General features: G+C 39.3%; 1 protein-coding gene across 4 annotated transcripts; it reads right to left on the reverse strand.

Moving 5' to 3' along the window:
• Positions 1-1565: 1565 nt before the first annotated feature.
• PRPS2 (phosphoribosyl pyrophosphate synthetase 2) lies at positions 1566-27923 on the reverse strand. 4 transcript variants are annotated; one of them, XM_075708119.1, is made up of 8 exons: positions 27802-27923; positions 17486-17669; positions 14800-14820; positions 11147-11245; positions 9927-10051; positions 7214-7387; positions 2934-3093; positions 1566-1979 (listed from the first exon to the last, which is right to left on the reverse strand). In XM_075708119.1, exons 1-8 carry the CDS (start codon positions 27921-27923, stop codon positions 1887-1889), a joined length of 978 nt encoding a protein of 325 aa, XP_075564234.1. In that variant the 3' UTR covers positions 1566-1886. The 4 variants fall into 4 exon arrangements, with proteins under 4 accessions (XP_075564234.1, XP_075564224.1, XP_075564226.1 ...); XM_075708109.1 differs by lacking the exon at positions 14800-14820; XM_075708111.1 differs by lacking the exon at positions 14800-14820 and having other exon boundaries at positions 17471-17669.
• Between the last annotated feature and the right edge of the window lie 71 nt (positions 27924-27994).

Raw genomic sequence — 27994 nt, forward strand, 5'->3', positions numbered from 1 at the left:
GAATTGATACTGTACGTTAAACGTATTGTATACTTTTTGCACAGTAATGAGGTCTAAACTTTGGAATAATTACGTGGCCACAGACTAGGTGTTAAGAGCTTAACTGCAAAGTAGTATTTTCAAGACAATAGGTTAAATAATCTTACATTTAAAAAATTGTGTTACTAATTAAAACAATAATGTAAATTCACTTCCATTTTGTTATAACATATTTTTGAAAATTCAACTGTAATAAGGAGTTCCTCTGAGAACTAGTGGCTGAACTGAATTTTCACCACAGTATCTTATATACCCCATTTTTGTATTCATCACTGAAAGCAGTACAGATGAAATTGTTTTACTAATTTTCATATAGGAAAAAACCCACATATAAGGACAAAATAGATTCATTCTCAGCAAAACCAAAATAATAGTCTATCTGAAGATGTCTTAAATGGAATGGAGAAATCCATTTTATAATACAACACTGTATCATTATAAATATATCCCAGAATAAGCAAGGTGGGATGAAATAAGGCTATTTTTTATGCAGCTCCACAGTAAAGAAGCATCCCACAGGCATGGCAAATGCTTTTGTAATTAACAACTGCAATTTCAGGTCGGAAACTGAGTTTTCCCATGATCTAGGTGCAGGAACACTATCTTAATATATGCAAAGTCTTCCTTTCTAGCAGGAAGACTGAAAACACTCCATAGAAGGATTGGAAGACCTAAAATTACAGTATTAGATTTGTTTTTTTCCCCCAGAATCCATTACTGACTGCATTACCAGCACTTAACCATAAGCCTTCTCAGCATACAAGAGGCAAAATTTTAATTCTCTAGTGTTAAGGTATTTGAGACTAGTTAGTCTACCACAGTTCACTGGCTGCACAGTAAAGTACTGTGGTACTTTGTACTAGAAAACTGAAGCTCTATTGACTGTGCAGTTTGAAAAAAAACAAAAAGTATTTTCAGATACTATTTAATCAAGTAACTGGATAGTGACCAGCTTGCATCAATGTAAGTGTGTTTAAATTTGCTGTTTGGACTTTGCATAGCGAAGCTTTACAATATTAACAGGGAAACTGCTGTGAAACGATTCATATGATCACAACCAAGGAATGTCAAAAACTACGGGGGAAAAAAAATGAAATTAAACCAAACTGCTCATGATTAAAGATTGGTCCTTATTATTGGAACACATGAAATTAATCATCCCAGGAATACTGAAACATTAATCTTACAACCAAAGACAGCAGCTGCACAGAATTGATGTTAGGCAAATGATTTGATGTAATGAGAGCTTTACAAAAAAACCAGCAGCCACATATATCACATGGAAAAAAAGAACACAAAGTGTATGATCCACAGTTAATACTCTGGATGTGTCAACAGCTCCTCAAAATTAACATGAAGTTTACATTCTGTTAGGGCCTACAAAATACTATTCATGGTAGTTAAACATAACAAAACAAAAACCAACAGCTGCTTGCCTGACAGATGAATAGATACAAGATACCCAAGCCTGCAGCATTTAGCTTAACACAGAAAATGATCTTACATGCATACATGCCATTAAGTTCTACAAGCAGTTTGTAGTTCTGTATAGAAAAATGGATGCAAAGCAGCAGTTTAGCAGAAAGTGCGGATAGGCACATGAAAGAGAACTTATGCAACACACAAGACCTCCAGACTCTCAAGGGAATTCATAAAGTTTCTGCAAGATGGAGATTTATTGCCCATTTACAAAGAACAAATGGTAATTACAAGACAAATATAATAATTAAACACACAAGCTCTGGAATTGTACAAAGATACTCATTCCTTGTGGTTGAGATGCATTGTTAAGAACAACAGTGCTAGCTGAAGGGACCCTTGCAAAGATGCAACATAATCTCCTGCAGTTACAAGGGGACGTGACTGAACAGGTAAGACACTGATTCACCATTGTGTGTTCTTCGAATTGCCTCAGCCAGGATCATGGAAATGTCAATAAACTGAAAGAAAAATCAAGATGATAATTTTTATGGGATGCCAAGAACAATAAACTATACAGTTTATAAACATACAAACAAACATTCAATTTACCATTGTGCTCTCTTACCTCTTCTAGGAAGTAAAACAACATTAAAGCATTAGGTACTTAACATATACATAAGAATTGCATTAATGCAAACGACAAACTCAAAGTTTGTGTAAGATTGCTGCACAGGCATACTGCTGAAGAGTTCTGGCATAGGGCATGTTGTCAAAAAATTATTCTAGCCATCAGATGGCAGTGTCCACTTGACACAAACACAGTTTAAGGGAAGTATACCTTTTAAGTGCTTGCTTTGTTTCAATAAATACCAAATAATTTTTCAGCTTTTTAAAAATTCAATGTTGCATTAAAAAAACCCAGTCTTTTAGGCTTTCCTCCACTCTGTACTAAGGAAAAACTCCAAAAGGGACACATGACTTCCCAGAACAATTTCATGTAAAAGCTACTGACATAAGTCAGCTTTGTATTTTCAGTTTGATTTCTGAAAAGAAACATGTCATTGTTATCTCGAGCATTTTCATTAGTGTATTTTAAAAAAAAAAAAAAAAAAGTCATCACCTAAGACTTCTGTGACATCCACAATAACATAACTAACTTAAGTTCCTACATACAAGTATTGTAAGATTAATATGATGAAAAAAACCAAACCCCAGCCAATTTTACATTTGCCACTCTTGAACAGACAGGCACACTCAATCTGTTGCAAACACCAAATATTTTGCAATACTCTACTGTACTACCTGAATCCCCTTAAAACAGTTCTTTGGCATGTTTTAGCAAGATGTTCTGCAAACAAAGCTGCACAATGTATTTTAAAATATTATTTTCCTCTCAAGGCACAAGTTCTAGCATCAGTGAACAGTAAAATACAAATCCAGAGTTTAAACAGATGACAAAAGCACCACTGTACCTGAATTTTTGGGCAGTGTTTCATTTTCTCTTCTTGGGGGATTGTATTAGTTACCACAACAGCCTCAAATGATGCATTATTAATCCGAGAAATAGCAGGACCAGAAAAGATGCCATGAGTAAGAATGGCGTAAACTTTAGTAGCTCCAGCAGATACTAACCTGTAGAACATGAAGGAAAAGTACGCTGTGATGCATGTTTACATAAATGGCTATAGAAGCAGCCAGATAAAAATTTCTGTAAAATACATTTTACACACACTCCTCCTGGAAGCTACAGGAAAATACAAGTACCTACAAAATAATTCAGAGAATTCTAAACTTTTTCAGGTTATACGAGTAAGTCTCACACCCCCCGCCCCCCCCGCCCAAACTGCTAATTAAATAAAAAAGTTCTTATCAGTAGCAGTGATACTAATCTAAAATGCTGCACTTTTGACCATATCAGCACAACATACAACTGAATTCCAGTACAAGTTTTCTATCTTAATCAGGCAACAATGAAGTAAGTTGGATGGCAGTATTCACAACTCTACTGTGCCTCCATTATTGTCCACCTTTATTTTCATTTGCAATTCAAACAATTCTGCTTGGAAAGAGTTTCTGAGGAAGAAGAAATGTTCATGATTAAAAGCCTATCTTACTGCAAGGTTGTGGGAAGACGTGCTGCTGATCCAAGCATGCAGTGAAATGATGCGGCATAGGGGAAAAAAAAAGTATAAATCAAAGAACTAAAACACCTTGTGAATAAGTCTTCTTACTTTGGTTTGGACTGGCCTCTCTGTGTCCACAGGCTCACCTATGTCCTAGCTGCTTTTCTAGTCTTACAAATGGAGGCCCTGAAGAGTGGTATTTTATCATATCATAGCATAAGCACAGTAAGATAGGAAAAAAGACAAAACCACAGAAACATCATCACATTTTGAATGCTCAGCAGAATTAAAGTTTTCTGGTCATTCTTAGCATTACATTTAGTAGCTGTGACCTACAAGGAGGATGCACTGCAACAGGGTGAATGTGTACCAAGGCTGTGTGCTTAAGTTTGTACTTAAGCAAGTTGATCTGCTGTATCTGAAAACACATTTCTTAGTTCATCTGCTTGATACGCATCTAGGTTGCTAAGATAAAAAGAGGTCTAAAAAAATATTTTAGTGAGCAAGTCTAATTAAGCACAAAGTGCATCTCACCTAGACTTGGCATTAATGAAAAGCAATACTTCATGCCAAGAACATGATATAAGACAGCATCACTCAAGCAAAAGCAACTGTCAGTGAACACTGCAGATACATTGAAGGTTTCTGATGGTTTTAGAATTTGCTCTATAGAAATCTACTGTAGGTAAATAAAGAAGAGCTTATTTCATAACAGGAAAGAAATAAAGGTCTCCTTTTTAACAGGAATTAACTTCCTCTACGCACAGGAGTATAAAAAAAATGATTGGCTAGGCAATTTGTGATTTTGATCTGCAAAGGACACAGCCCAGAAGCACACTCTGGGGTCTGATGCAGATTAGTATGCAGATAGCAAACAGCTGTACAACATCTCTTTGCAAAATTCCATCAGAATCCCATCAAAGTGAAAAATACCCACAGACTATATGAATCCCTCTACCATGAGTTTTTGAAATCCTTTTTATCTAGATGCAAACAGCAAGTCTGCAACTAAACACTGTAAACTCATGGGATGATCTTTACTTCAAACCACCAAAAGTAACGTCTAGCTCAATTAAGCTTCACCCTGTTGCTCTGACACTGTTTCCCATAGCATCCTCCTGCAGAAATTGGCTGCTTGTGGCTTGGACGGGCATACTCTTCACTTGGTAAAAAACTGGCTGGATGGTCAAGCCCAAAGAGTTGTGGTGAATGGAGTTAAACCCAGTTAGTGGCCAGTCACAAGTAGTGTTCCCCAGGGCTCTGTGTTGTGGACAGTTCTGTTTAATATCTTTATCAATGATCTGGACGAGGGGATTGAGTGCACCCTCAGTAAGTTTGCAGATGACACCAAACTGGGTGGGAGTGTTGATCTGCTCGAGGGTAGAAAGCCTCTCCAGAGGGATCTGGACAGGCTGGACCGATGGGCCGAGGCCAACTGTATGAGGTTCAACAAGGCCAAGTGCCGGGTCCTGCACTTCGGTCACAACAACCCCATGCAACGCTACAGGCTTGGGGAGGAGTGGCTGGAAAGCCGCCTGGCCGAAAAGGACCTGGGGGTGTTGGTAGACAGCCAGCTGAACATGAGCCAGCAGTGTGCCCAGGTGGCCAAGAAGGCCAACAGCATCCTGGCTTGTATCAGGAATAGTGTGGCCAGCAGGAGCAGGGAGGTGATTGTCCCCCTGTACTCGGCGCTGGTGAGGCCCCACCTGGAATACTGTGTCCAGTTTTGGGCCCCTCAATACAAGAAAGACATTGAGGTGGATGGAGCATATCCAAAGGACAATGAAGCTGGTGAAGGGTCTAGAGAGCAAGTCTTAGGAGGAGTGGCTGTAGGAACTGGGGTTGTTTAGCCTGGAGAAAAGGAGGCTGAGGGGAGACCTTATCACTCTCCACAACTACCTGAAAGGAGGTTGTAGCAAAGTGGGTGTCAGTCTCTTTGCCCTAGTAACTAGCCAGGGGAGGCCAAGATTGGATATTAGGAAAAATTCCTTCACCAAAAGGGTTATTGAGTGTTGGAACAGGCTTCCCAGGGAAGTGGTTGAGTCACCATCCCTGGAGGTATTTGAAAGACATGTGGATGTGGCACTTAGGGACATGGTTTAGTGGTGGACTTGGCAGTGCTAGGTTAATGGTTGGACTTGGTGATCTTAAAGGTCCTTTCCAACCTCTATCAAAAAGTCAGGCAGGAAGTACCTGTTTGGATGCAAAACTATTTGATACTCTCATAGTGTCTACAAATATATTGGACAGGAACACAAATTCAAAATGCTCTCAACTGAGACATACTAGCTTTAGAAAGGATTACGTCCAAGAGTAGCAATGCTACAGTAAATGTTCAGCAACATCAATTTAAAACATTCCCGTGTCTTGCTCCTCAGCAGTTCCTTTCCGCTTCCAACGTGCACTATTTACAATCATATGGGGATGGGCTTTGCTATAAACAATATCAAAATGCAAGATCTTTGAATGGAAGATTTAAAACCTCAGGACTCTGGCCAAGTTAATGGTTGGACTGGATGATCTTAAAGGTCTTTTCCAACCTAAACAATTCTATGATTGTCAGTTTAGACTGCAGCCCTTGACCTCCCAAACCGAAGTCGGTAGCACATGTTTGGATATGAGTGGACAGGCAGGAGCACTTTCGTCTAGCACTGCTCAACTGTAATACCTCATAATTTCAGTCCATTCCTCCGATTTGTCAAGGCAATTTTGAAGCTAGAGTTACTGCCATACATACTCAATTGTGAAACTACAGCCATAGAAGAATTAATCATTTCAGGATTCAGCAATTTTTTTAAAGGCTACAGACATTACCAAAGTTCAGTGCAGTCAACAATGCCAACTTCTGTGGAAAAAAACCCTACTACTAGCCTGAAATGTACCAGCATAAAGCCAGCTGGAAAACCATAAAGTAATCCTTTCTACTTAGCACTGCTAGGGCCTCAGTTAAGATAGTGGGTCTACATTCACATGCTCCACTTCAAGAAGCAGACCAACTGGAAAGAATACAGAGGGCATCAACAACAGAGCAGAATTCTAGAAACCATGTGGGAAGACTGAACAAACTGAAGTTACTTAGTCTAGAGGGGAAGGAGAACACTCTTCCAGAACTAACTTCTAGACAAAAGACAGGAAAGCTTATTTTCACCTCCCCGGATGAAAATGACAAGTAGTTTTATACCGAAGATGTACATGAAAGATTATTATTCAACATGCACTGAACACTGGGGAGAAAATACTTTCCAATGTTAAATCTAGTAAAGCTTTGTGAAAGATTGCCTAAGGAGAGTGGAAAGGCTCCATGATGAGGTTTAAGAGAATGATTTTCTATCTGTCATTTCTGCCTTGGAACTGAAAAATGGACTAGATGGCCCAAGTCCCTTCCAAGTTATACGACTTTTTATTTATTCTGTCCTCTTTCTAAATACAGGTAATATATTTCTGTAAATATTTTCTCAATTCCATGTTCTGATCACAGGACTGTGACCTATAGACTCAAGGATCAGAATGACTTCATGTTACAGAGGTCAGGCTGGGTTATAGGCATGCAGGACACAGCAAGTGCGTTCATCAGCTATCTGCAGGTTACAGTACAGTGAGACAGTGGGCCAGTTCATAATACTACTTACTTGTCTGCTGCATGACATATTGTGCCACACGTGTCAGCCATATCATCGACAAGAATTGCTACTCTGTCTTTCACATCACCAACCAAGACCATTCTGTCCACTTCATTTGCCTTCTTTCTTTCCTTATGAATGAGAGCAAATTCCACATTCAGTCTGTCAGCTATTGAAGTAACCCTAAGTTACAGGAAGAAATACACCACATTCAGAGATTTATTTTAAAAGAAAGAATAGAGCCATACATGCATATTTGTCATAAAGCACAGTTTTTATGTTTCTTGGCTTTCAAATTACCGCAGCACAAACTTTTGCAAGTAATGAGACAGTTTAGAAACAATTTTAATTCACTGCTAATAAATACAACCAGAGAGTCTTAAGCTACACTCCAGAACTAATTTTTTTATTGAATTAACTTTGGTTTTCTGTCATTAAGTGCCTGGCTTTGAAAACATTTCAGCTATTCACAAGCTTTTATTAAGCTGCTGCAATACCTAGTCACAACAGATAACTTAGAGGAAGCCTCAATTCTAAACCTATGGCAGCATGCACTTTAACATCCTAACTGAAAATACCATTGTGGGAATGTGAAGTCAAACCAAAGGGGAAAACCAAACAAGTTAGTTAATAGTGATTAATAATTCTTTTAGCAGTACTTGACTAGTAATCAAGTAGTTTACTTCATTAGTAATTCCCTTAGCAATACATCTGCTTGACAAAGATCTTTTAAAACTATTCAGGGTGACCTCTGCTGGCCAGGCAAACCTCCAGTAACAAACTTAATTTGTTACAGACTTCTTTTTGCTTTTTTTCAGGTTTTTTTAATATAGCAGAGCTGGTAGGTATAAAGACACAGGAATAAACAATACTATGCTTTTTCTATGCTGCCACAACCTTGTAGCCTGTCTTTTTAAAATACGCTTAGAATGTTGTTAACAAGGTTATTAACATGCACAGTTAATAGAGAATACAGTTTTGTTTCTTTATCACTTAAATATGAAGAAGTTGTTAATTACTGTATTTCAACAACTAGGTGATAAACAAAAACCCCAAATGTTTTGGCATTTTTTGTGAACAATACTGTAATTTCACAGCAAGTCTCAATACCTCAGAGGCATTAAGATATCATTAGAATTTGCATGCCTTGTTTCAGTAACAAAATTTAATAAGCTGGGAAAAAAACAAGCAAATGGTAAGAGACAAAAAAAGAATTCAGATATTTTAAATGAGTGCAAGAACATTTTTTTTTTTAACATCTTTAATGCTTACAGATTTAAATTTTAAGACAAACTTTCTTCACATTCTATTCACTTTTCATTAACCCAAGTATTATTTTGCAGGTCTACATGTTTTAAATGGAAAGGCCAAGCCATTTTCTTTACATAACATTACTGGAGATGAAGAAGCAGCTGTGAATTTACTGAAAGCAACATCTTACCCTACTTCACCAGCAGCTGCTTGGTTGCATTACAACAGAAAGGTACCAAAGCTAGACTCTATCTACCTATGTTAAATACAGTGAGAGTGGTCCTCAAAAAAATGAACCCTTACTATCAACTTGATAATATACAAATATTTGGTAGGGGAAAAAAATGCTGTCTTCTGACTTGAATTCTAAGCAAAGGTTGTATTTTGTTTAAAAAAAACCCCACAAACAAAAAACAACTGTGAAAACAAGAGTATCCAGATATGAACAAAGAAATTTCACTGGCTGAGTCATCTGAATTTTAGAATGCTTTCTATAGTTTAGATTCTTCACATCTTTAACTTGATTAATCTAAACAGGAACAACTATGGAGTTCTAATCAGTCTTATTTCCCTATTAATTATTAGAACATGAACACTCACAACAGACCCAAGGACTTCAATTAAAATGAAATTATGACAGGCTTTCACGTATTTCCCCATATTACATTCCAAACATTTAAAGTGCTGTGGGCTTACAGGATTCTTACTTTATTTGTCTTTGTTCCCATTCAGTTTTGTAGCAGCAGCACAACCAACAAAACTCGAGAATAAGCATTTTGCCTCAGCAGCATGCTTTATTGCCTCACCAGCCAGCATGCTTCTGAGCTTTTGCATTAGTTTATATTCAGATACCAAATAAAAGATAGTCTGCTAAATGAGTAACGCATGCTGTGAATGAAGAGACAGTCCAGCGAACTAACTTTTCTATTTCTACCTTTGGGCCCCCAAAACAAACTTCACTCCCTTTTTCTAGTATCCACAGTGCACAACTTGGGGTCAATAGATTTACAGCTGGAATGCAATAACGTAAAGAAAAAAGAAACATGACTCAAGCAAGCTCTTACCTAAATGCCAGCAGGTACAGTGGGAATAGGCCATTTGCTTTGACAGAGAAGGGAAACTTAGGCAATTCCAGAGCAAAGCAGGAAGAGGTGCAGCAACTGGACTAAAGAAGCAAGCAGCAGGAAAAATCTCTTCCCTCCTGCGGAGGGATTCAGCTAATGAAGCCATATCCAGGGAGAGAGAAAAAGATTTTCTTTAGGGTATAGAAAGCTCCTGGCTGTTTTCAAGCATGAACAACATTGGAAGAACTAGTTGTTCTGTTTTTACAATGCAGTTGGATTCATCAGTGATGTACCCTGTATCTGGCACAATTCATAGAGGAAAAAAGAAGACTAGACAAACTAATTCATTAGCCACTAATGGTGGTGGTTGGAAATGGGAAATTAATAGTTTTAGGCTTGTATAGTACCTTTTTGCACCACCTGCATCAGGTGAGACTATGATACAGTTTCTCCACTCCAAAATGTTCTCTTTAATCCACTGCAGCACTGCAGGTTCTGCATACAGGTTATCTACTGGAATGTCAAAGAAACCCTAGTCCAAAAGAGAAAGAGAGTTTAATGAATATATGTTTATATTGTACCTGGGACAAAGACACAGGGAAAGAATCAAGCCTTTGCCTTCATGTATGGTAGAACTTTAATTAGTATTTTACACTGGCCTAATTCTGCCCTCTGATATTGCTGTCAAATGCAGCAGAAGTTAGACAAATATTAAGGTCTCAAAATCTCACCCCAAGAGTAGCAAAATAAAGAACAGCTGTTCTCAAACGATACAAAAATCAGAAAAGATGATCACCTTCAGGCACTCAAGTAAATTCATGCTTGTGAAAAGCTCTCAAAAAATCCAGCAACTAATACTCAAGTTCCATAAATTTCAACTGCTGGACATAAACAGTAGTATTTCTATATGGGGAAGATTCAAGTTAGTATTACTTGAGCAGCAGAAATGGACTCTTTCTTTTTGTGCAAGTTGTGACAAAAAATCTGTGTTAGACCACAAATGAAACTGCTTTTTATTTGCATAACAGCCATCTAGCATAATAGGAAATTCCAATTAAACAGAATACCAGAACTGGAAGTGAAAGTGTTCCTTCTAGAGAATAAGGTATCTTGAAAAGAGGTGCACATGAGAATGACAAACAATGTCTGCTCTGTGTCTGAGGAAAGAGTTTTGTGATTTGCTGGATTCAGCAGTAAGCCAGCTAAAGGTTGTCAGCCTCCATCTCCATTTCTCTTAAGAGAATATTGTCCCCTTGGCTGTAACAACAAAACTCTATCTAGGGCAATCCTATAATCTCTGACCAGGCCAACATTAAGAGAACTTGCCCCAAACCAGTATATTTTATGTTCTGGGAGCTCTTACACTAGACTTGGCAAAGTCCACTGAAGACTCCAATGCACAAGTATTCGAAGGGCCTGCAAAATCACCCCATAAAATCAAGGCTGGTCTCTTTCATAAAGGGAATTTAACTAGAAACCAGTAGTGAGACTTTCTCTGAACCCTGAGAATTACACTTCTGCACACAGCCTTTCAAAACAAGGAGGGAAAACAACACAGAATTAATATTAGCCTTTCACATTAATTCAGTAGAGCTCCTAGCCACAGTTAGCAAGAACTGACAGTTACCTGGATCTGAGAAGCATGCAAGTCCATGGTGATGATGTGGTCAGCCCCTGCAACTGACAGCATGTTGGCAACAAGTTTTGCAGAGATTGGAGCACGACTCTGAGAAATAAAGCACAAATGTTTAAATTTTAAAAAGATTTCGACTAGATGCAGGGAGTCTGAAAGTTAGCTACTTTCATTGATTTTTCCTTTAGAATATTTGGAATCTAGATATGAAGAGCTCCAGAACTTTATAGCCAAACTAGCCTGTCAATAGCTAATCTTGCTACTAGAGTTCTGAAACTTAGCAAAACATTTAGAAATATCTAAATCAGTTTGCACAGTCTGCCAAATGCTGCTTTGTAGTAATTAGACTAAGAAGCAGATGGGGATATAGTTTTCCAATTCTTCTATTCAAAACTTTCAGCTAGCTTTTCTATAGCAGAAGGACAGACAATCTTCATTTCTCTAAGCCACTACCCTACATTAACATCCAACTCTCAAGCAACTATCCTGTTCTAAAAAACACTGCCAAAAACAAAGATTGAAGGCGGAGTGAACCCAACTTTTGAAAACACTGCTTTAAAACAAAGTTACTATCAAGCATTTCTTCATGATACAGTAAAGCTTGTAACAGATCCATGGTGGCGGGGGTCTTCTACCCCAGCCTATTTATTTATTCCTTTTTGCTAATTCAGGTTTAATTGTTGGATGCAATTAGGAGTCTAGAATTCCCAAAAGGGATGGGGGGGGGAGAAAAACAGAGAAGTGGAAAGAACAAAAGACGAGCAAAAATCTAATTAGCAAAGTTAATGCCCATGTCAAGAGCTTTTTAAAAGTGACAGGGATGCAGAACAAACAGCAACATAAAAAAGATGGGAAGTCATGACTGGATGATACCTCACTTTTCTTTTTGAGCAACTCCAAAGTTTTTTCAGATTTTTTTAAGATCTGAAAAAAGCTATGTTGCCCTAGACAGCTTTGTATGTAAGAGAAATACTAAACAAAACCTCCTGTTTTCTTTTTGCCAACCTTTAAATAAGGCTAATAGCTGGCAATTAGCATGAAGTCAGAACTGCAATTGAGAGGTTCCATCTCACTGTCAGACTCTGTTTTTTGCTGGCACAGTATTCTCTCCCGCTACATCTCTTTATCAAACAGCCTCATTTAGCCTCCTAGGAACTCCGTCTCCTGCCAGCCCACATACACAATTACAGAGCATCTCTGCTCTCCTTCCACTGATGCTCAAGGGCATAATCTAAAACAAGCTGAACCACTGCCAATTTAATGTGGATGCTTTTCTGTCTGTGTCATATCAAGGAGCCAGTATTTTCCCCAAAATTTTTTCTAACTTGGGCGGAAACTCGGCATTTCTCTGTTTTAACCTGCAGATTGCCAACATACTTCCAGAAAAGAAACTGAGATATTGCAGTCTTTCTTATGGCTGGATTAAGTTTACCATCATTACAGAAATTCTTTATTTTGAAAATGATCCCTTTTGGTTTTTGTGTTTCACAGAACATCGCCACCATTTGGTCTGTGTAAGATACACAGAAGATCTATGCAACAGCTAGCACTTGCCTAGATCTCTGCAATTCAGATGCATATAGCTTCCATAAGTTGGCTATCACCAGCGCTTCAGCATGGATGATTTTCCAGTTACTGAGGATGATGCTGCTCCTCATTTAAGTTCAGTTCTGTAAGGTCCAAGTCGGCCAAAGCTTTCTGCACATTTCTATCATTAGAAACATTAGAACTTTCGGTTCATGCCATTCAAACTCCTGATCACGTCAGCTCATCTTTGCAGCACAAACTGACAATTTTAAGCTGGGCTTGAAAATATTCACAAGTCTCTGGCAACATCTAACTAAGATTTAGCTTCTACTCTTTTGACTCTACCACAATGTTCTCTTATCAGCTCTTTACAAAGATCTAGTTTGATGCTACAGCTAAGGTGGAGTAACAGGTGATGCTGAATCCAGAAGTTTGCTCCCCTGCTTGTCCCATCCCTTCTTCCCAGGTTACACACTTCCACCACTTCCCTTGTGCTGCGCACCAGGACTTGTCTGAACCAGCAGCCAGATGAGGCAGCTCAAATGGAAAAGAAGGGAAAAGAAGATGGAAAACCAGGACCACCCCCTCTGGTAGAAAGAAGTAACTAGTTCAGGCTAGCTGCTTAAGGCAAGTTACGTTCTTCCCAGAACGTGGTTTGCCATTTCTGCTCCATTCGCCATATTGAATTTTGCTTTTATTTTTTTCCATTTCTGTTCACTGTGAATACTGCTTAGCTTGTCTCATGTATCACCATCACAAAAAAACCTCAGAATACTTTCCTGCATCAAATATTAACATATACATTACCAGTTGGTACTTCTTTCAGCTGCTGGCCTTGCAGGCTGCCTTCCCAGAAGGAAGAACTTCAAGGTTTTACCACTAGGTAATTGGTTTTAGCAGACATGCACACATCACAGATTGCCTACGTGTTGGTGGACAGAGGGTCTTGGAAGGAAAGATAGCCAGACACCAATACCTGTTTCTCAAGAATGGGCTAACAGGAGATTAAGACAAATGAAGCTTGCAGCTATCTGACAGTTTCCTTTACACAAAACTGTGCATTAAAAGAAAACACACAACATGTTCAAAAGGATTTAAGATTTGATTGCTTGCATAGAAAATAAGTTTCATGCCACAATATGATCTAAATTGAAGATTATTTTAAAATCAAAGGAAGTATATTCATGGGAACCTCAGATAACCTGGCCTCATTATTCAGAAACTTGGATGACAGAGGTAGATGAGAACTCAAGATTCTCTGTATCTTGGAGTTTGTAAGGCTTGCTTCTGATCAGAGAGGCAAGAACACAAAGAGATTCATAGTATTCATTGTTCCATTCTTTGACACAATTTGAGATTAGTTTCAGAATTATTAGTGTGAAACACAACATTACATTATGTACAGAAAACTAAATTGTAAAAAAAAAAAAAAAATCACTGAGTTTTTAGTTCCTAAGCAAATTCCCCGCTTACATATAACAAGTTATATAAATTATTTCTTCCTTTGTGATGCATTACAAATTTATTCACAATTCTTAAAATTACTAGGGGCAGGGGGGAAATCCACAAACCTAATATAAACAACCTCACAAGAGTAACTATGCAAAGGACATGTAGCTGAAAGTAAAAGTTGTCCATCAAGATCAAAGCTCTGTTGCTTTTAAGCATCTTATTATCTTGCTCAAAATGCATCACATGCATACTGAACAAAAAAAAAAAAAAAAAAAGAAAAAAATCCAAGAAACCCCAAAGATTTATAACTGGAACTTTCACTTCCAAGAAAGCCAGTTGTGAAGTGTATGGATACTGAATGTTCGCTAACATATTACCTAAATTTATCGTTTCAAAAACAAGATATGCTTTGAAGCTTCAGAAGTTGACAGCCATTATCTTGAACGGCCAGATAAATTTTTAGCTAGAAGCTAGGAGTTTTCTAGTAGCAAATTATTCCGCAGGATTATTGTCATGGCCTAGGTGAAACACAACTGAAATCAAGAAGTGAAACTGAAAATGTTCCCAGTTATACATAATGTAACCCAGTAAGTTTCACCCTTTAAGGCCATATTAATGGAAATGCATAGCGTTAGATTAAAAAAAAAAAAAAAAAAAAGGATACCTACCCAACGCTCCACGGACCCCTTCTACAAATCAAAAAAACAAAGTTACATGAGCTGTAGAACACCAAACTCACCTGTCACTCTACTTCTAACTTATCTCAAAGGCATCTCTCTAGCATCCTACATAAATGTGTCCTGCCCATGGCTTGGAAGGTTAGCATAATTACAGGATGCATAAATGCAACTATGGCCAAAGCACAAATACACCTGAGCTAATTTTAAATTAGCTAGCTTGTGTATCAGAAGTATTCTAGTTTATGGCAACGCTTGATTGCATCTAAATTAATTTATGAACTTTTCTACAATTCTCAGCAAGCCTTTTTTTAAAAAAAAAAAAACAACCCTCTGTTTCTCATTTAAAGATAGTCCAGGTTCAATGCTGAAATTTCCAGAGTAGATTACACAGGCCTTGTCCAGAGTATGATTTTTTTTACTGCAAGGCCCTTTCCTCAAATAAATACATCAAGAGCACTTTCATTGTTCTCTGTAATCATAACTGCAACAGAGGCATGAAGAATACAGGGTTATTTCAAGCAGCAAGGACTCAGTCTATTTAGTTCTTTATGGATTAAAGTCAACATCTTAAATTCAAACCAGAAAACAGCATCCAGCTAGTGAAGGTTATACTGCTTCAGTTCATAGTCAAGCAAACTATAGCAATATCTTACACCAGAGAGAGGAAAATCTGTGTATAGTCATAGGAAGAAAATGGCTGGCACTTTACTGACACTTCAGGCAGCATACAAAGCTTGTGCACTCAACATGGGTCAAAGACCAAGGTGATGTGATGCAATCCAACAGCGGGAGGAAAGATCTCCCTGTCAATAAGCTGCCCAATGTTAACAGCTATATTACAGCTTATTTTGCAACATGGAGGTCAACTACCAAGGTTAATTTCCAAAGATGGCAAACATTTTCTCAATTGCAAAACAGAAGTTAAAAAAAAAAAAAGAAAAAAAGAAAAAAAGAAAAAAGAAACAGCTTGCCTAGAATTGCAGGAGAACTCAGTGACACCCAGAGAACAGTCTGGAACAATGCTCAAAATCTCTGTTAATCAAAATCACTTTCCTAGGCTATCCATCTTCAGATGGCATTTCCAAAAGACAAAATGCTCCTGGGTGGCATGCTGGGCCACCACACTGTGGGCTGTAAGTGTCTCTTGGAAGTGTCTCTCGGATTTTGTGTATCCTTGACAAGGTATAACCTCGATGCATGGAAAACTTGGGACATACTCATCCTTTTCCCACACCAAGAACTTACAGGATGGTCCAGCAGAATCTTCCAATATGAATTTGGAAGTAAAAATGTAGTGAGATGCTTTCCCTCCCTTTCAAACAAAATGTTTATCACTTCCCTTTCAAGCTCTTTCGATAAAAAAAAAAAAAGTATTTCAGCTCTCCTGATCAAGGGAGAGCATTATTCAATACAACACACAGCAAAAATGAAGTTCCAAAAGATGTAGGCAAAGAATAGGGAGCTACTATTTAACTCCTGAATTCTCTTTTTGGAAGCATAACAAGTGGGTCTTGATAATGTTAGTATGGTGTTAGAGAGCCTGCACTTAAAGAATGAGTATACTAGAAAATAACTTTTCCGCATTTAGCTTTGTTCTCAGACATCACAGGCTGAGCATTATATATTTTGTAATATCTGTTATTCTTTTTAGCTTCTGAGTTACTTCTCAGTCCTGTTATGTTTTATATAAAAGAATGTAAAGAACAACAAAAGGCTTTCAGGATGGTTTGCTTGATGCCTAAAGTGAAAGGGAGGGGGCAATCTATTTATGGGAAGTATTGGAGAGGGGCAATTTTCCAAAAAGACAACTATTGCAATCCAATCTTAAAAGCCAAATTCACATTTGGTCTTGTTAGTTCTTTTCAAGTGAGTTTAGGTAAAAGTAACATTCACATCACACATTAGAAGTTTTTTGTATATATAGTAGAGACAGGAAAGTTTAGTTCTGTATTTTTTAAAACCAAACTCACTTGCCACAGAGTTTGTTACTGTGTTATCAACTTGGCTGAACTGGTATATTCATCAGTTATGGCAGATCAAATTCAGGAAAAGGGCACTAAGATCAAAAGAGTATTTATGGGGTTTCCATACAATTTTTGGTCTGCATCAATAAAAACAATTATTACAATATAAGAACTTTTTTTTAATCTGCCTTGCAGCATCAGATAGAGTTTTTATTAATTACTGTTATGCACTGCAGATTTAATCAGTTTCTTACATTTGGCTCTCTGTTTAACCATGTAGGGTAAAACCCACCTACATAATGGTTACAGCACTTCAAATTCAGGATTTAATTCCATGCAATTAAAATGTTTAAAAGGGTGTACTCTTGTCATATATAGAGGTAGAAAAAAAAAAAAAGCAGCTAAAAAAAGCAGGAAAACCAGTCCCATACGGTGAGGTTTGCTAGCAGAGTACTCTACAATATACCACACACAGAGGATGCACCTACTTTTTCAAACTGAAGGCATGTCAATTATCAAAACATAAGCAAAAAATATTTTATATCATCTGTAGGTGAATGGACACAATAATTCAACATTTTATCAAAAGAGGATAAAAAAAGCGCAAATCTTTCAAATCACCTAAATGTTTATGAAAGTGTTTCATCTCCAAAAATTTCAAGTGAACAAGCTGACAAAAAGCATTCTGAAATTACACAGTTCTTACCTACCTTGTCTTTCTTATCTTGCCTGGCATATGGAAAACATGGAATTACAGCAGTCACTCTGGAGGATGATGCAATCTTGCAAGCATTGATCATGATGAGCAGTTCCATTAAGTTGTCGTTTATTTCTCCACAGCCACTCTGGATGATGTACACATCTTCTCCTCTCACACTTTCACCAATCTCTACACTGAAAGAGCAGGAGATGACCATTTAAACACTCGAATTACTGGAAAAGCATTATTAAAGAATAGAAAAAACAGTTTTGGTTTAACAAACTTTCATAGGTTTATCCCCATTTAGAGCAAGATTTTTTTTTACAGCGATTTGGATAACTGTCCCCTTGATACAAAGTCTATTTCAATATAAGCCGGTCTAAAATTTACTTCAGCCTAAATATGGTCTTCGTAAGGTCAGCACCAACCAACATATAATTATGGCTATAGCACTGATGCAGCTCACAATGTTATTAAATTGGATGCTGCTTTTTTTGGTTTAGTCTGTATCTTCTGTGTCCTTGCCATCTCCCAAGGAGTTGACCATTTAAAGAATAACCTAGATGATAAGTACAGAAACAACAGAGCCAACTTCAGAGCATTAAATACTACCTGCATCAAAATACCTCCTTAAAAAGGGCAATTATTTTTCTATGGTAATTAAGATGCTACTAAATTTGATAAACTACTGCATTTTAGAAGAGAGAAGTATCAAATCGCACCCCAAACCCAGAATTCTGGTTAAAATTTACACCATGATGTCAGAGTATTTTTTTTAAAAAAAGAAAATCTTACAGAAAAGCTAAGAGGGCTGCTTATCAACAGCTCACTATGACTCAACAACTCTCACATTGTGTCAGTTGTTCTATTTGCTCTAACTGTGCTTACACTTTGGTTCCTTATGATAGTATCCAAGAACTATTTTATTCTTCCACAGATTTCAAGGCAAATTCTGGCACTGATCACTGCTCAAACCACAGAACTCAAAAATTAAATACAGCTTATAAGTAAACAGGAAAATTAAAACAAATCAGTTGAATGTGGATTCTTTGTCAGTTCTAGACCCAAGCAAGAGAAATTTACTGTTGAACCACACTAACTTTTCACACCTGTTACTCCACATAAAAACAGCAGACTGACCTTCATTTTTCCCTGAATCCGTGCACAGCATACAAGAACCATACCGACTTCCTAAATAATGAGGTGATCAGACCTTTCAAACCCATGCTCCACTAAGTTAGTCTTAATTATTAAATGCTAAAATATCTTGGGTCCTTATTTAAAAGGTTGCATCTTTACCCAAGACACAAATAAGCAAAAGCTTCTAGCTGGAAACCATCCAAATGGCCCAGATGTGGGTAGAGTAATTTCTCTGACGGGTCCTTCAATGCTGAGGCTTGTTCTAGTCACAGTCCGAAGAACTTTCGTTTATCAGCTTTCAGGGTGCTATGTAAGACTCATTAGCTTTCTGTAGCTACAAAACACAGAAAGGAATTTACTGCTTAAAAACATCTTAATGATATGCAAACATTTGATTTATTACCACCAAGATAGTTGAGTCCATGCTCTCAGCTCCCCTATTCGACTCCTCTGCAGTCCCAAACAAGCTATAAAAAGATCCTGTCTTAATTTTTCTCCTTAATTGAATACATTTTTTTGCCTAATAATGCTATTAGCAAGATTTCTTAAGGCCAAAATGAAGTAAACACCAGGACCTCTGGAAGAACAGAGGTGGTCAGGGACAGTGTCATCTGCAGATATGTCAGTGTTAATGCAGGAAACCTTCTGGAGGCTTTCGTCATGGCACAAAGACACAATTTTTTGGTCACAAAACTGTTACTTCCCTGTCCAAGTTTTTGATCAATGGAATAGGGCTGTTCAGAGAAAACTGTTTTGATCAAAATATTTTCTTAGTTTGTTTTCCTTTCTGGAGCTGAAAAAGTTTTGGTCAACCTAACTTAAGTTCAGCAAGACACTAAGCATATTCCATAATTGAAAGAACTGGTCAGGCTTAATTAGAAGCCCTACAAAAAACAGTTCTGGTGTTGGAATATCAGAGTTCCACTTCCCAGAAGACTAAACAAAAGCAAATAAATAAATCAAGAAACCTGTCATTGCTTCTTAACACACAAATCCAGCTCCGAGTAAAGCATCTACCCACTAGCTTATGGACGTAGCCTCAATCACCATTATAGATTCATGGTTGTTATTATTATGAGGTCTCTGAAAAATGATAATCACCACTTGACTGGGCACTTACACAGACCTGCTTATTAACAAGTGTTGTCACATACCACACCTTTGGAATAGGTTCAAAGAACACCACCACCACATGCAAAAGCTCTATGGCACCTCTTTCAACCCAAGACTGTAAAGTTACACTCCAATTCTGGAAATTAACCTAGGAGCCATTACAAAGGAGAAAAAAGTAGAAAAAGACCAAGAAGAAAACACCGTCAATTTTCAGGGGAGAATGTTATTGGAGTGACAAAGGAGGGCAGCATAAGATTTTAGTACTTGGGGAAAAAAGTAACCACTACTTTCATAGACGCATTATGTAATAGGAAAAAACTTTGAATGATAAAAATACATGATCTTCATGTTCATTATATACACAAAGAACACTCTATTGTAACAGTCAAAATTGTTTTGCTCCTTTAAAAAAAAAATAGTGTTTTCTAAGCACACCGCTAAGAAGTAACGTGTTTCAGAAGGTCAGGGAATATACTTTGAGATAAATATAGATCTGGTTAATACAATGGACCTGAAGTGATGCTTCTTCCATTGCCATTAACTACTATTTGTCAATGACCTTGGGCTAGCAATAACTTTTTCCTCTTGTAAACAACTTAGAAATGAAAATGCTACTACTTTCTCTCTTGGTGCATTTGAAAAAATTTTGGTTATGCTTTTCAGGCCAGAATGACATACTTATTTGGCACACAGATATGTGAATGTATGTGTATATGTATATAGAAATACCTTTTCTAGTGGACACAGAAGTTATGTGCAGACTAAAATAAATCAAGATTAAATTAATACTTGCCATAGTACTCAGGAGTAACTCAGCTAAAGATGCCAGAGAATAGCATCATGTAATTACTGCACAAAGATCTTCTCCCAAACAACTGGAGAGAGCTGTGCAACATATCAGTATCTCATATTATCTACCTTCTCAAAGATTGGTATCAAGAGGTATTGTGTAGACTCAACCAACAGACACACAGCTGCCTATTTTACCTTCATCAAGCCACACAGTAAAAGATAACCAGTCATTATGTTGCAAATATTCCATCAGATATAGCCTGTACTAACCACATTGGAGGGTTTTTTGTTGGTTTTTTTTTTTGGGGGGGGGGGGGGGGGGTGGGTTTGCAGTTTGGGGGTCAGTTGATTTTTTTTTTACACATTCAGCTATAAACAGGCAAACAATAAGAGACTACAAACTATAGTATCAGATATCTGAAGTACTGTACCTCAAACATCTATTAGAGAACACTAAGCTAACATCAGTCAAACTTTGTGACAGTTATCTTATTAACATTACTACTAAATTCCACTTAGACCATCTAGATCATGACCTAATTAACTATTTGGGGGGTTATTTAAACAATTTCACATAGTGATGGCACAGAGGAAGGGCACAAGAACAAGCTCTTGCCTGAAGATTAAAAGCTCTGTTTGTTTTATGCAATTTAATCAAATTCAGCTATTTGGTAATACTCATTTTAAATAAACTTCTTGTTCAAGAAGAGTCAACAGAACCTGTGCATTAAAAGCCCTGACACCACACAACTGTGTTTTAAAGTAAAAATTATAAAAATTAATAGCCCATAAAAGTAATTAACAGCCCATAAAAGTAATTAAATTTATTTGAGCCAGTTGCTTGGAATCCACAAGCACAATGCTCTAGCTGGGAAAGATACACATAAAGACAGGACACGATGAAAAACAAGTTTGAGTGTTGGTATCTGCCTTCATCTTGCAAAGGCTGATTCGAAAGTTCACTTAAATAAGTAGAAATTTGGATAGACTAATTACCATGAATTAAGGATAAGGCTCAAAACCCACCTTCATTACAAATATATTTCAATGGCTGAAGCATCCATTAAGCAAAATTCAAAATCAGGAGTAACAGCAGGCTGAGCTCCTTCTGAGCTAGATTTATAGTACACTCCCAACAGAACTTACAGCGATGGGAATTTTAAATTTGTACATCCTAACTAAAAAAAAAAACCACTTGTGGGAAAGCAGGGGATTAAGTATACAGAGCCAGACTACAATGGTAAATAACGTAAATCCGTAACTAGGATCCTGTTCAAATCATGCACTTCAAAGTGCTCTGTGTACCTTTTTGAATAATTACAACAGATTATGTTTCCAGCCATGCTTACAAGAAGTAAGATTTCTCAAGCAATTTAGGTGCCAATAAAGTAGATATGTACGTTGGGCACTTTTAATAACCAGAGAAGAAGCAAAAATTTAAGGTCTAGAGTCCTCAATACAGCGTGCAAAAAGAATCAGCACCTCAAAAGCGATAAAAAAAATCCACATGCTGAATTTGCAATTCATTGAAACCCAGTAAATGGAAAGCACTAAGCAGAGGAGTGTGTTCAACCTCTTACCTTTGGGAACACATTTTGTGGAGTAAAGTCTTTTAACACAAGACCTCCACCTTACCGGGCAAATAGTTCAGCTGCTGCGATGTTATATATAACAAAGTGGGTACCAGCAAAGCCCAAAGCAACAAAGAAACAACAAAAATGCCAGAGCTGGTCTTTAAGTCTATAGGTTATCCCATATCTCCTGGCATCCATGGTCTCGCCTCAACTCTAGGCTCCTCCACTTTGATTAACAGCTCCAAGACCAACCCCCAGCTAGATCTCCATTGACAACTGCCCTGTCCTAACAGTGGGCACCGGCATGGGTAAGCACCACAAGACAGGAAACACGGAAATACCTTCTCACCCTCCACTCTGGCACACAGCCTGCCACCACAAAAAGAAAACACCTTCACTTGAGCAGCTCTAGGTTGAGCCGCGTGCAGTCCGAAAGGAACCCTCAGAAATTTGGAAACAAGGGTCTAAGAAGCCTGAGCACATGCAGAGAGTCTTCAAAGGCTGAGTACCAAACTCGGCAGCTTAAGGACACGTGGGATCGTCAGCCATTATTCACACGGGTCGGTTTTTGGTTTTAAATTTCAAGCATTTAGCATCTACTTAAAGATAAAAAGTGCACAGTATGCAACAAGGTCAATAAAGTAGAAGTCTCAAACCAAAAGCTCTGAAGCATTTTTGGGACTTCTGATTCAGAGCAATGAGCAATGTGATGAATGGCCACATGCGCTGCATCTTCAATCCCCTATACAGGCAAAACACACACAACATGCAATCCGGAAACAGTTTTTATCTTATTCAACCAAGCTGGTAGAATCCATTTCTCCAGCCTCCCCCTGCTCACAACAGCATAAGTGAGTGGGGAGCGAAGGAAACAGCTGCCTCCACTGCCACAGGCAGAGCCAGCTGCAAATCACTTGCTCAGCAGCGGGACAGTATGAAAAGACACTTCACAACCCAGCATGTCCCTAATCCCTACCACCTTCAGCTGATTTAACACTAGCTTATCACCTGAGCTTGCTTACTCCACAGCTGGAGCCTGCAAACACCATAACCATCTACTCCAGCAAAGGCCCCCATGGCAGCCGAACCCAAATGAAGCAGGGTACAGGAGATGCAGAAAGGTCATCCAGAGACCACCCCTAGTAGTACTGACTTGCTAGTGTTAGGTTAACAGTTGGACTTGATCTTAAAGGTCTTTTCCAACCTAAACAATTCTGTGATTCTATGTCTCATCCAAGACAACTACAGTAGCAGAGTTGCAGGATACCGAAGGGGAGATGGGAGGGAAATGTTACAGCCCAGTGCTGAATTGTGCATCCCTGATATATAGCACTGATATCAAAGTTACCAGGTTTGTTCCTGATTTTTTCTATTATTTACTTCGTAGCACAAACTGTTTTCATTACCCCACTTTGTGTGAAAGAGAGACTCACATCCATCTTTGTAATTTTTCTCCAAGGAAATACTGGCTATTTTTTCATGTCTTCCAAGATTAAATTTCAGTCCAAGACACCAGTTTTATTTATTTACTTACAAAAAAATAGCCTTCATATCAACAACACAGCTTTCCCCATAGAGCAGACAGTGTCCCTTTGTAGCCAATCCATATTTTCCTCTGTAAAAGCTGAACAGCATACACTTAAGTTGATGTTTCTGAAACAACCCAGCTTCAGCAGCTAAATAAGGCTGCAGGTAGGCAGCCTCCAAATTCACATGTGCCAGGCAGGATTTCAATTCCCTTCCTCATGGATCTGTTGAGAAGATCTGCAAGAAGACTCACTTCAGCCAGTGAATCTGACAGGAAGAAGCAAGGAAGCTCATGGGAATGGGTGGGAGCACTAACTCCTTCCACCGGGAGGGACGTGTTTAAGAGGATGCCATCTATGACTCCAGTTTCTCCATTTTGAGAATAACAAGTATTTCAAGGACAGAGTTTAAAAAAAAAATAGTCTTTAGAGAAGCAAACATACCATATATTTAACAAGTGATTTACATTCAATGACAATTTTTTTTAAAGTCAGCTGACTCACCAAAAATACCTGCACTGGGATTTAATTGTATATCAAGTATAATTAAATGCCATCTCAGTGTATTTGAAGACAATTTTGTGAAAAACTTCAGAGCGTTTACTATCCGTATGCTTCTGTTACACGTGTGTCAAGAGTTTCATGATGCTGAGGCTACAACAGCCATGCCTGTTCAAGGACTCCCATTCCCCTTCCTCTTCCTCCAGCCTGCCAAACTCTGCTGGTGACGGTTGCTTGTGGGGTTTGAAGCAGATAAACTGACAGAGCCCCCAGCGCAGCCCTAACATTTTGCCAGATAAGTGAGAAGGTGGTGCCACCCAAGCTCCTGCCATGACACTGTGGCTGGCACTTAACTGACACACAAGCTTTCAATACTAAGCAGAGTTATCTTCCACAACCAGATATTACCAAGGAGCGCTCTCGCTGCTTTAGTTAGGGTTGCTTGACTCTGGCAGCCAGCTGAAGGAAAGCATCTCCATACAGTTTAGATGGAAGGAGGGAAAAAAATGGGGCAGTGGTCGAGTCTACCAGCAGTTTCCCCCACTTCCTCTAGCAGAGACATTACATTTCTCAGTTACAGACCTGCGAGAATACTGAATGCCTAAATCAGATGGGAACTGGGATATTGCTAGACACGTTAGTCTCAGTATAAATTAAAAAGAGAAGCCTTTCCCATTTTAAATGTTCTGGAGTTGGGAATGTTCCTGCCCATTTAGCCACAGTGCTTGTCAGTGGTGGTCCTATCCCTGAATAACCTCAGGATACAGCTTTAGTTCCTCAAACCCACTTACATGTGCTAAGGATCTGTGACCTAAAGCCTGTTTGAGTTGAAATATAATGCAAAATATTTAATGACTCTTCCCTCCTCTATTCTGCAAGCCAGACTAACTGCAGTTCTCAAGTCAAGGGTTTCCAGCTAGGATCCTCTGACAAGGATTTAAGCCTGGGGCTGCACACATTTATCAATTTATACATAATTTACGTTTAAGAGAATGCAGCAAACAGCAAAACAGAGTTTTTAATAAAAGGTGAACCTTCTCTGCAACTTGCTAACCTAAGAGATCTGACAAAGCAAGAGTTTGTTGACCCTCAGGCCCAGGCTTATCTGTTTGCACAGGGGTTTGCCCGAGAGCCATTGGGAAGGTTTAAGGTTCTTTGAGCATTTTGACTATCAGGTTCTAGTATTCTGCAATACTGCAAATGTATTTCGTAATGCAAATACACTTGTTTATAAATTTAAAAATACAACAAAAAAGGAAAAAAAAGAGACTGTGCTGGATTATCTTTATATAGGAAGAAATAAACTTCTGCTTACACACACACAAAGAAACTTTGCTGTAAAGACAGACTGAAAATCCAGATGCCTCAGGAAAGGACCACTGCAGCATAAATATCTTATCAACTTTAGCTGTAGTTTAATTTCAAATACACTGTTGAAGAATTCTCTTATTACTATTGCTGATTTTTTTATTAAGAATATCAGTCTAAAAAACTGGAAGGCCAACATCCTGAAATAAGTTGCTAAGGATATTGAAAAGATTACCCACTTAAAACTTTATACAACTGTACTTGCTGAAGGGGAAACAAGAACTTCATTTTAGAATCTCAAAAGTATGAAATTGTAAAAAAGAAAACAAAACCAAACACTTCAGGATTTAAAGTGTTAAGGCATTTTAAGTTCCGAGGGGGGGGGGGAGTCAATGTCAGCCTCACAGTATTGGAACAGAATAAACCAGAAATAATGTTTAGATTAGATACATTCCTCATATCTATACCACACCACATCCCTACTTGGTGGGGCTGGCATATAAGCTGGCACTGGTAGATTAGCCAAACCACTGGCATGCTCCAGTCACCACTACCTACTTGTTTAATGGCAGAGGCCAATATTGCACACCTGGAAAAATAGGTGGAATGATAGCCTAAAGATTATTGTATCCTGAAGCCTAGAATTTAATTAACTTACCTCATAAAATAAATATGCAAACTTTGGAGATAAATTTCTACCTTGGATGAAATCTACATGAATTAATCTCTACTTAAAACATAGCAAACAGCAGACCTAAAGATAAGTGTCTCTGGAGAACAAACATTAAAAAAAAAATTAGACATAAGTTAGCAAGAAAGTCATGCAACCAAATACACAAATTAAGTTTTACCATGCAGAAAAGAGATCAAAGAGCAATAAAGTGAGTACGGGGCTGGAAAGACTTGAGAGAAGATTTAAACCTCATTTAATCAAGAATGAATAGAAGAGTTAGAGTGTGCAAACATTAGGTTGCATAAACACCAATGGAAGAGGGCTTATAGTAATGCCAGTGAGCATAACTAGAACAAGAGCAATTAAACTGAGAATGCAAAAACATAGACAGACTAGAAGGACAAGCTTTGTGAGAGCAATTTTAGAATACACCATGCTAATCTTTCAAAGGAAGCAATGAAAACACGCTTGTTCATGAGATTCAGAACAAGAACGGATAAAAATAAACATAGAATAACCTCTGAGACCAGCCAGCTACTTACAGTCGGGAACTTGTGTTTGAGAATCAGCTGGCAGCCTAGTCTCATACACCCATATAGAAAAGCAGTTGCAGAGTCTTATGTGCCCATAGGATGAACATACAGCTGCCACCTCCATTTAAAACTCTTCTTCAGAAATGAGCAAATGAAACAGGTGGGTCAGAAAGCTAAATGACAAACTAGTAAAGAAGGGCCCGACTGGTAGAAAAAAGCCCCGGCAAGCACATTCTCAGAGAGTCAAGGTGAGCACGCTGTCCTCATGGTTTCACGCCGGATTTTTTTTGCTCTCTTATCAGTCGCTTTCTGCATTCGGCTGGCCAGGAACCTAACGGGCCTGCGCTTTAAATATTAAATATTTAAAGTCATTAGAGTCATTAAATAAGCGCAGATAAGGCCATCATGACAACTGCATTGTCCCCCCCGCAGCACCTACAGTCTTGGACTAAGGAGGGGGGCCCTGGAGGACCTGTAAGCGGTCCACCACACACACAACCGGCTGCTGATGCAAAATAAAGACCGGTCGCCACAAATCCTGAGGCGTGATTTGAGCCAGGCTCGTTTTCAAGTGTCTATCCATCATCACCACCCTGCGCTTGTACCCGCTCACACACGGACCTGCTTACAGAGCCGCGTAATGCGCTGCCATTTGTCAAACCCGGATGATTTTATCTTTCCAGAGGAAAAGCTGATCGCCCGCTTCATTAGCTATCTGCGAACAGCGGGCCGAACCTCACGTCGCAGGCCGGCTGCCTGTCGCGCCCGCCATCCCCCCCGCCCTTCCCGGAGGATGCTCCGCACCCTCTCGGGCGCCGTGCACCGCTCCCCCGCCGCAGGAGCCGCCGACGGGGGCCCCGCCGAGCCGGGACAGCGCCGGCGGGAGGGCGGGCGGGCAGCGAGTGCGGGGCGGGGGGAGCGGCCAGGCCAAGCCGTGCGCTTGTGCGGCGCGACGAGCAGGCGGCTCCCGCAGCGGCGGGGCGGGGCGGGGCGGGACGCGGCGGGGCCGGGAGCGGAGCTCGGCGGCAGCGGGAGCCCGGCCGCGGGGGTGTGGCCGGGGCGCGCCCGTGACGCCGGCGGGGCGGGAGCCGGGCGCCGCCCCTCCCGCGGCGGCGTTTGGGGAAGGGGAGCCGGGGAAGGGGACGCGGCGGGGGGGGTGGGTTCACCTGGTCTCCTGGTTGCTGAACTTCTTGGTGACCACCTTGCCCAGCTCCAGCCCGAGGCGGTCCGCCACCCGCTGGGACAGGTCGTGGTGGGAGCTGCCGCTGAACAGGACGATGTTGGGCATGGCGGGGGCGAGGGCGGGCGGCGGCGGCGGCGAGGGAGAGCTCGCGGGGGGCCACGGCGCGGGGTCAAATA

Source organism: Pelecanus crispus, chromosome 1, assembly GCF_030463565.1.
Source record: "Pelecanus crispus isolate bPelCri1 chromosome 1, bPelCri1.pri, whole genome shotgun sequence".
In the NCBI taxonomy this organism is placed as follows: Eukaryota; Metazoa; Chordata; class Aves; order Pelecaniformes; family Pelecanidae; genus Pelecanus; species Pelecanus crispus.

Coding starts and splice junctions, on each gene's coding strand:
- PRPS2 (XM_075708119.1), bottom strand. CDS start 27,923: ATGCCCAACATCGTCCTGTTCAGCGGCAGCTCCCACCACGACCTGTCC. Junction 17,670..27,801: donor TTCAGCAACCAGGAGACCAG/GTGAACCCACCC, acceptor CTGCTCTTTCAG/TGTAGAGATTGGTGAAAGTG. Junction 3,094..7,213: donor ATATGTCATGCAGCAGACAA/GTAAGTAGTATT, acceptor CATGTTCTACAG/GTTAGTATCTGCTGGAGCTA.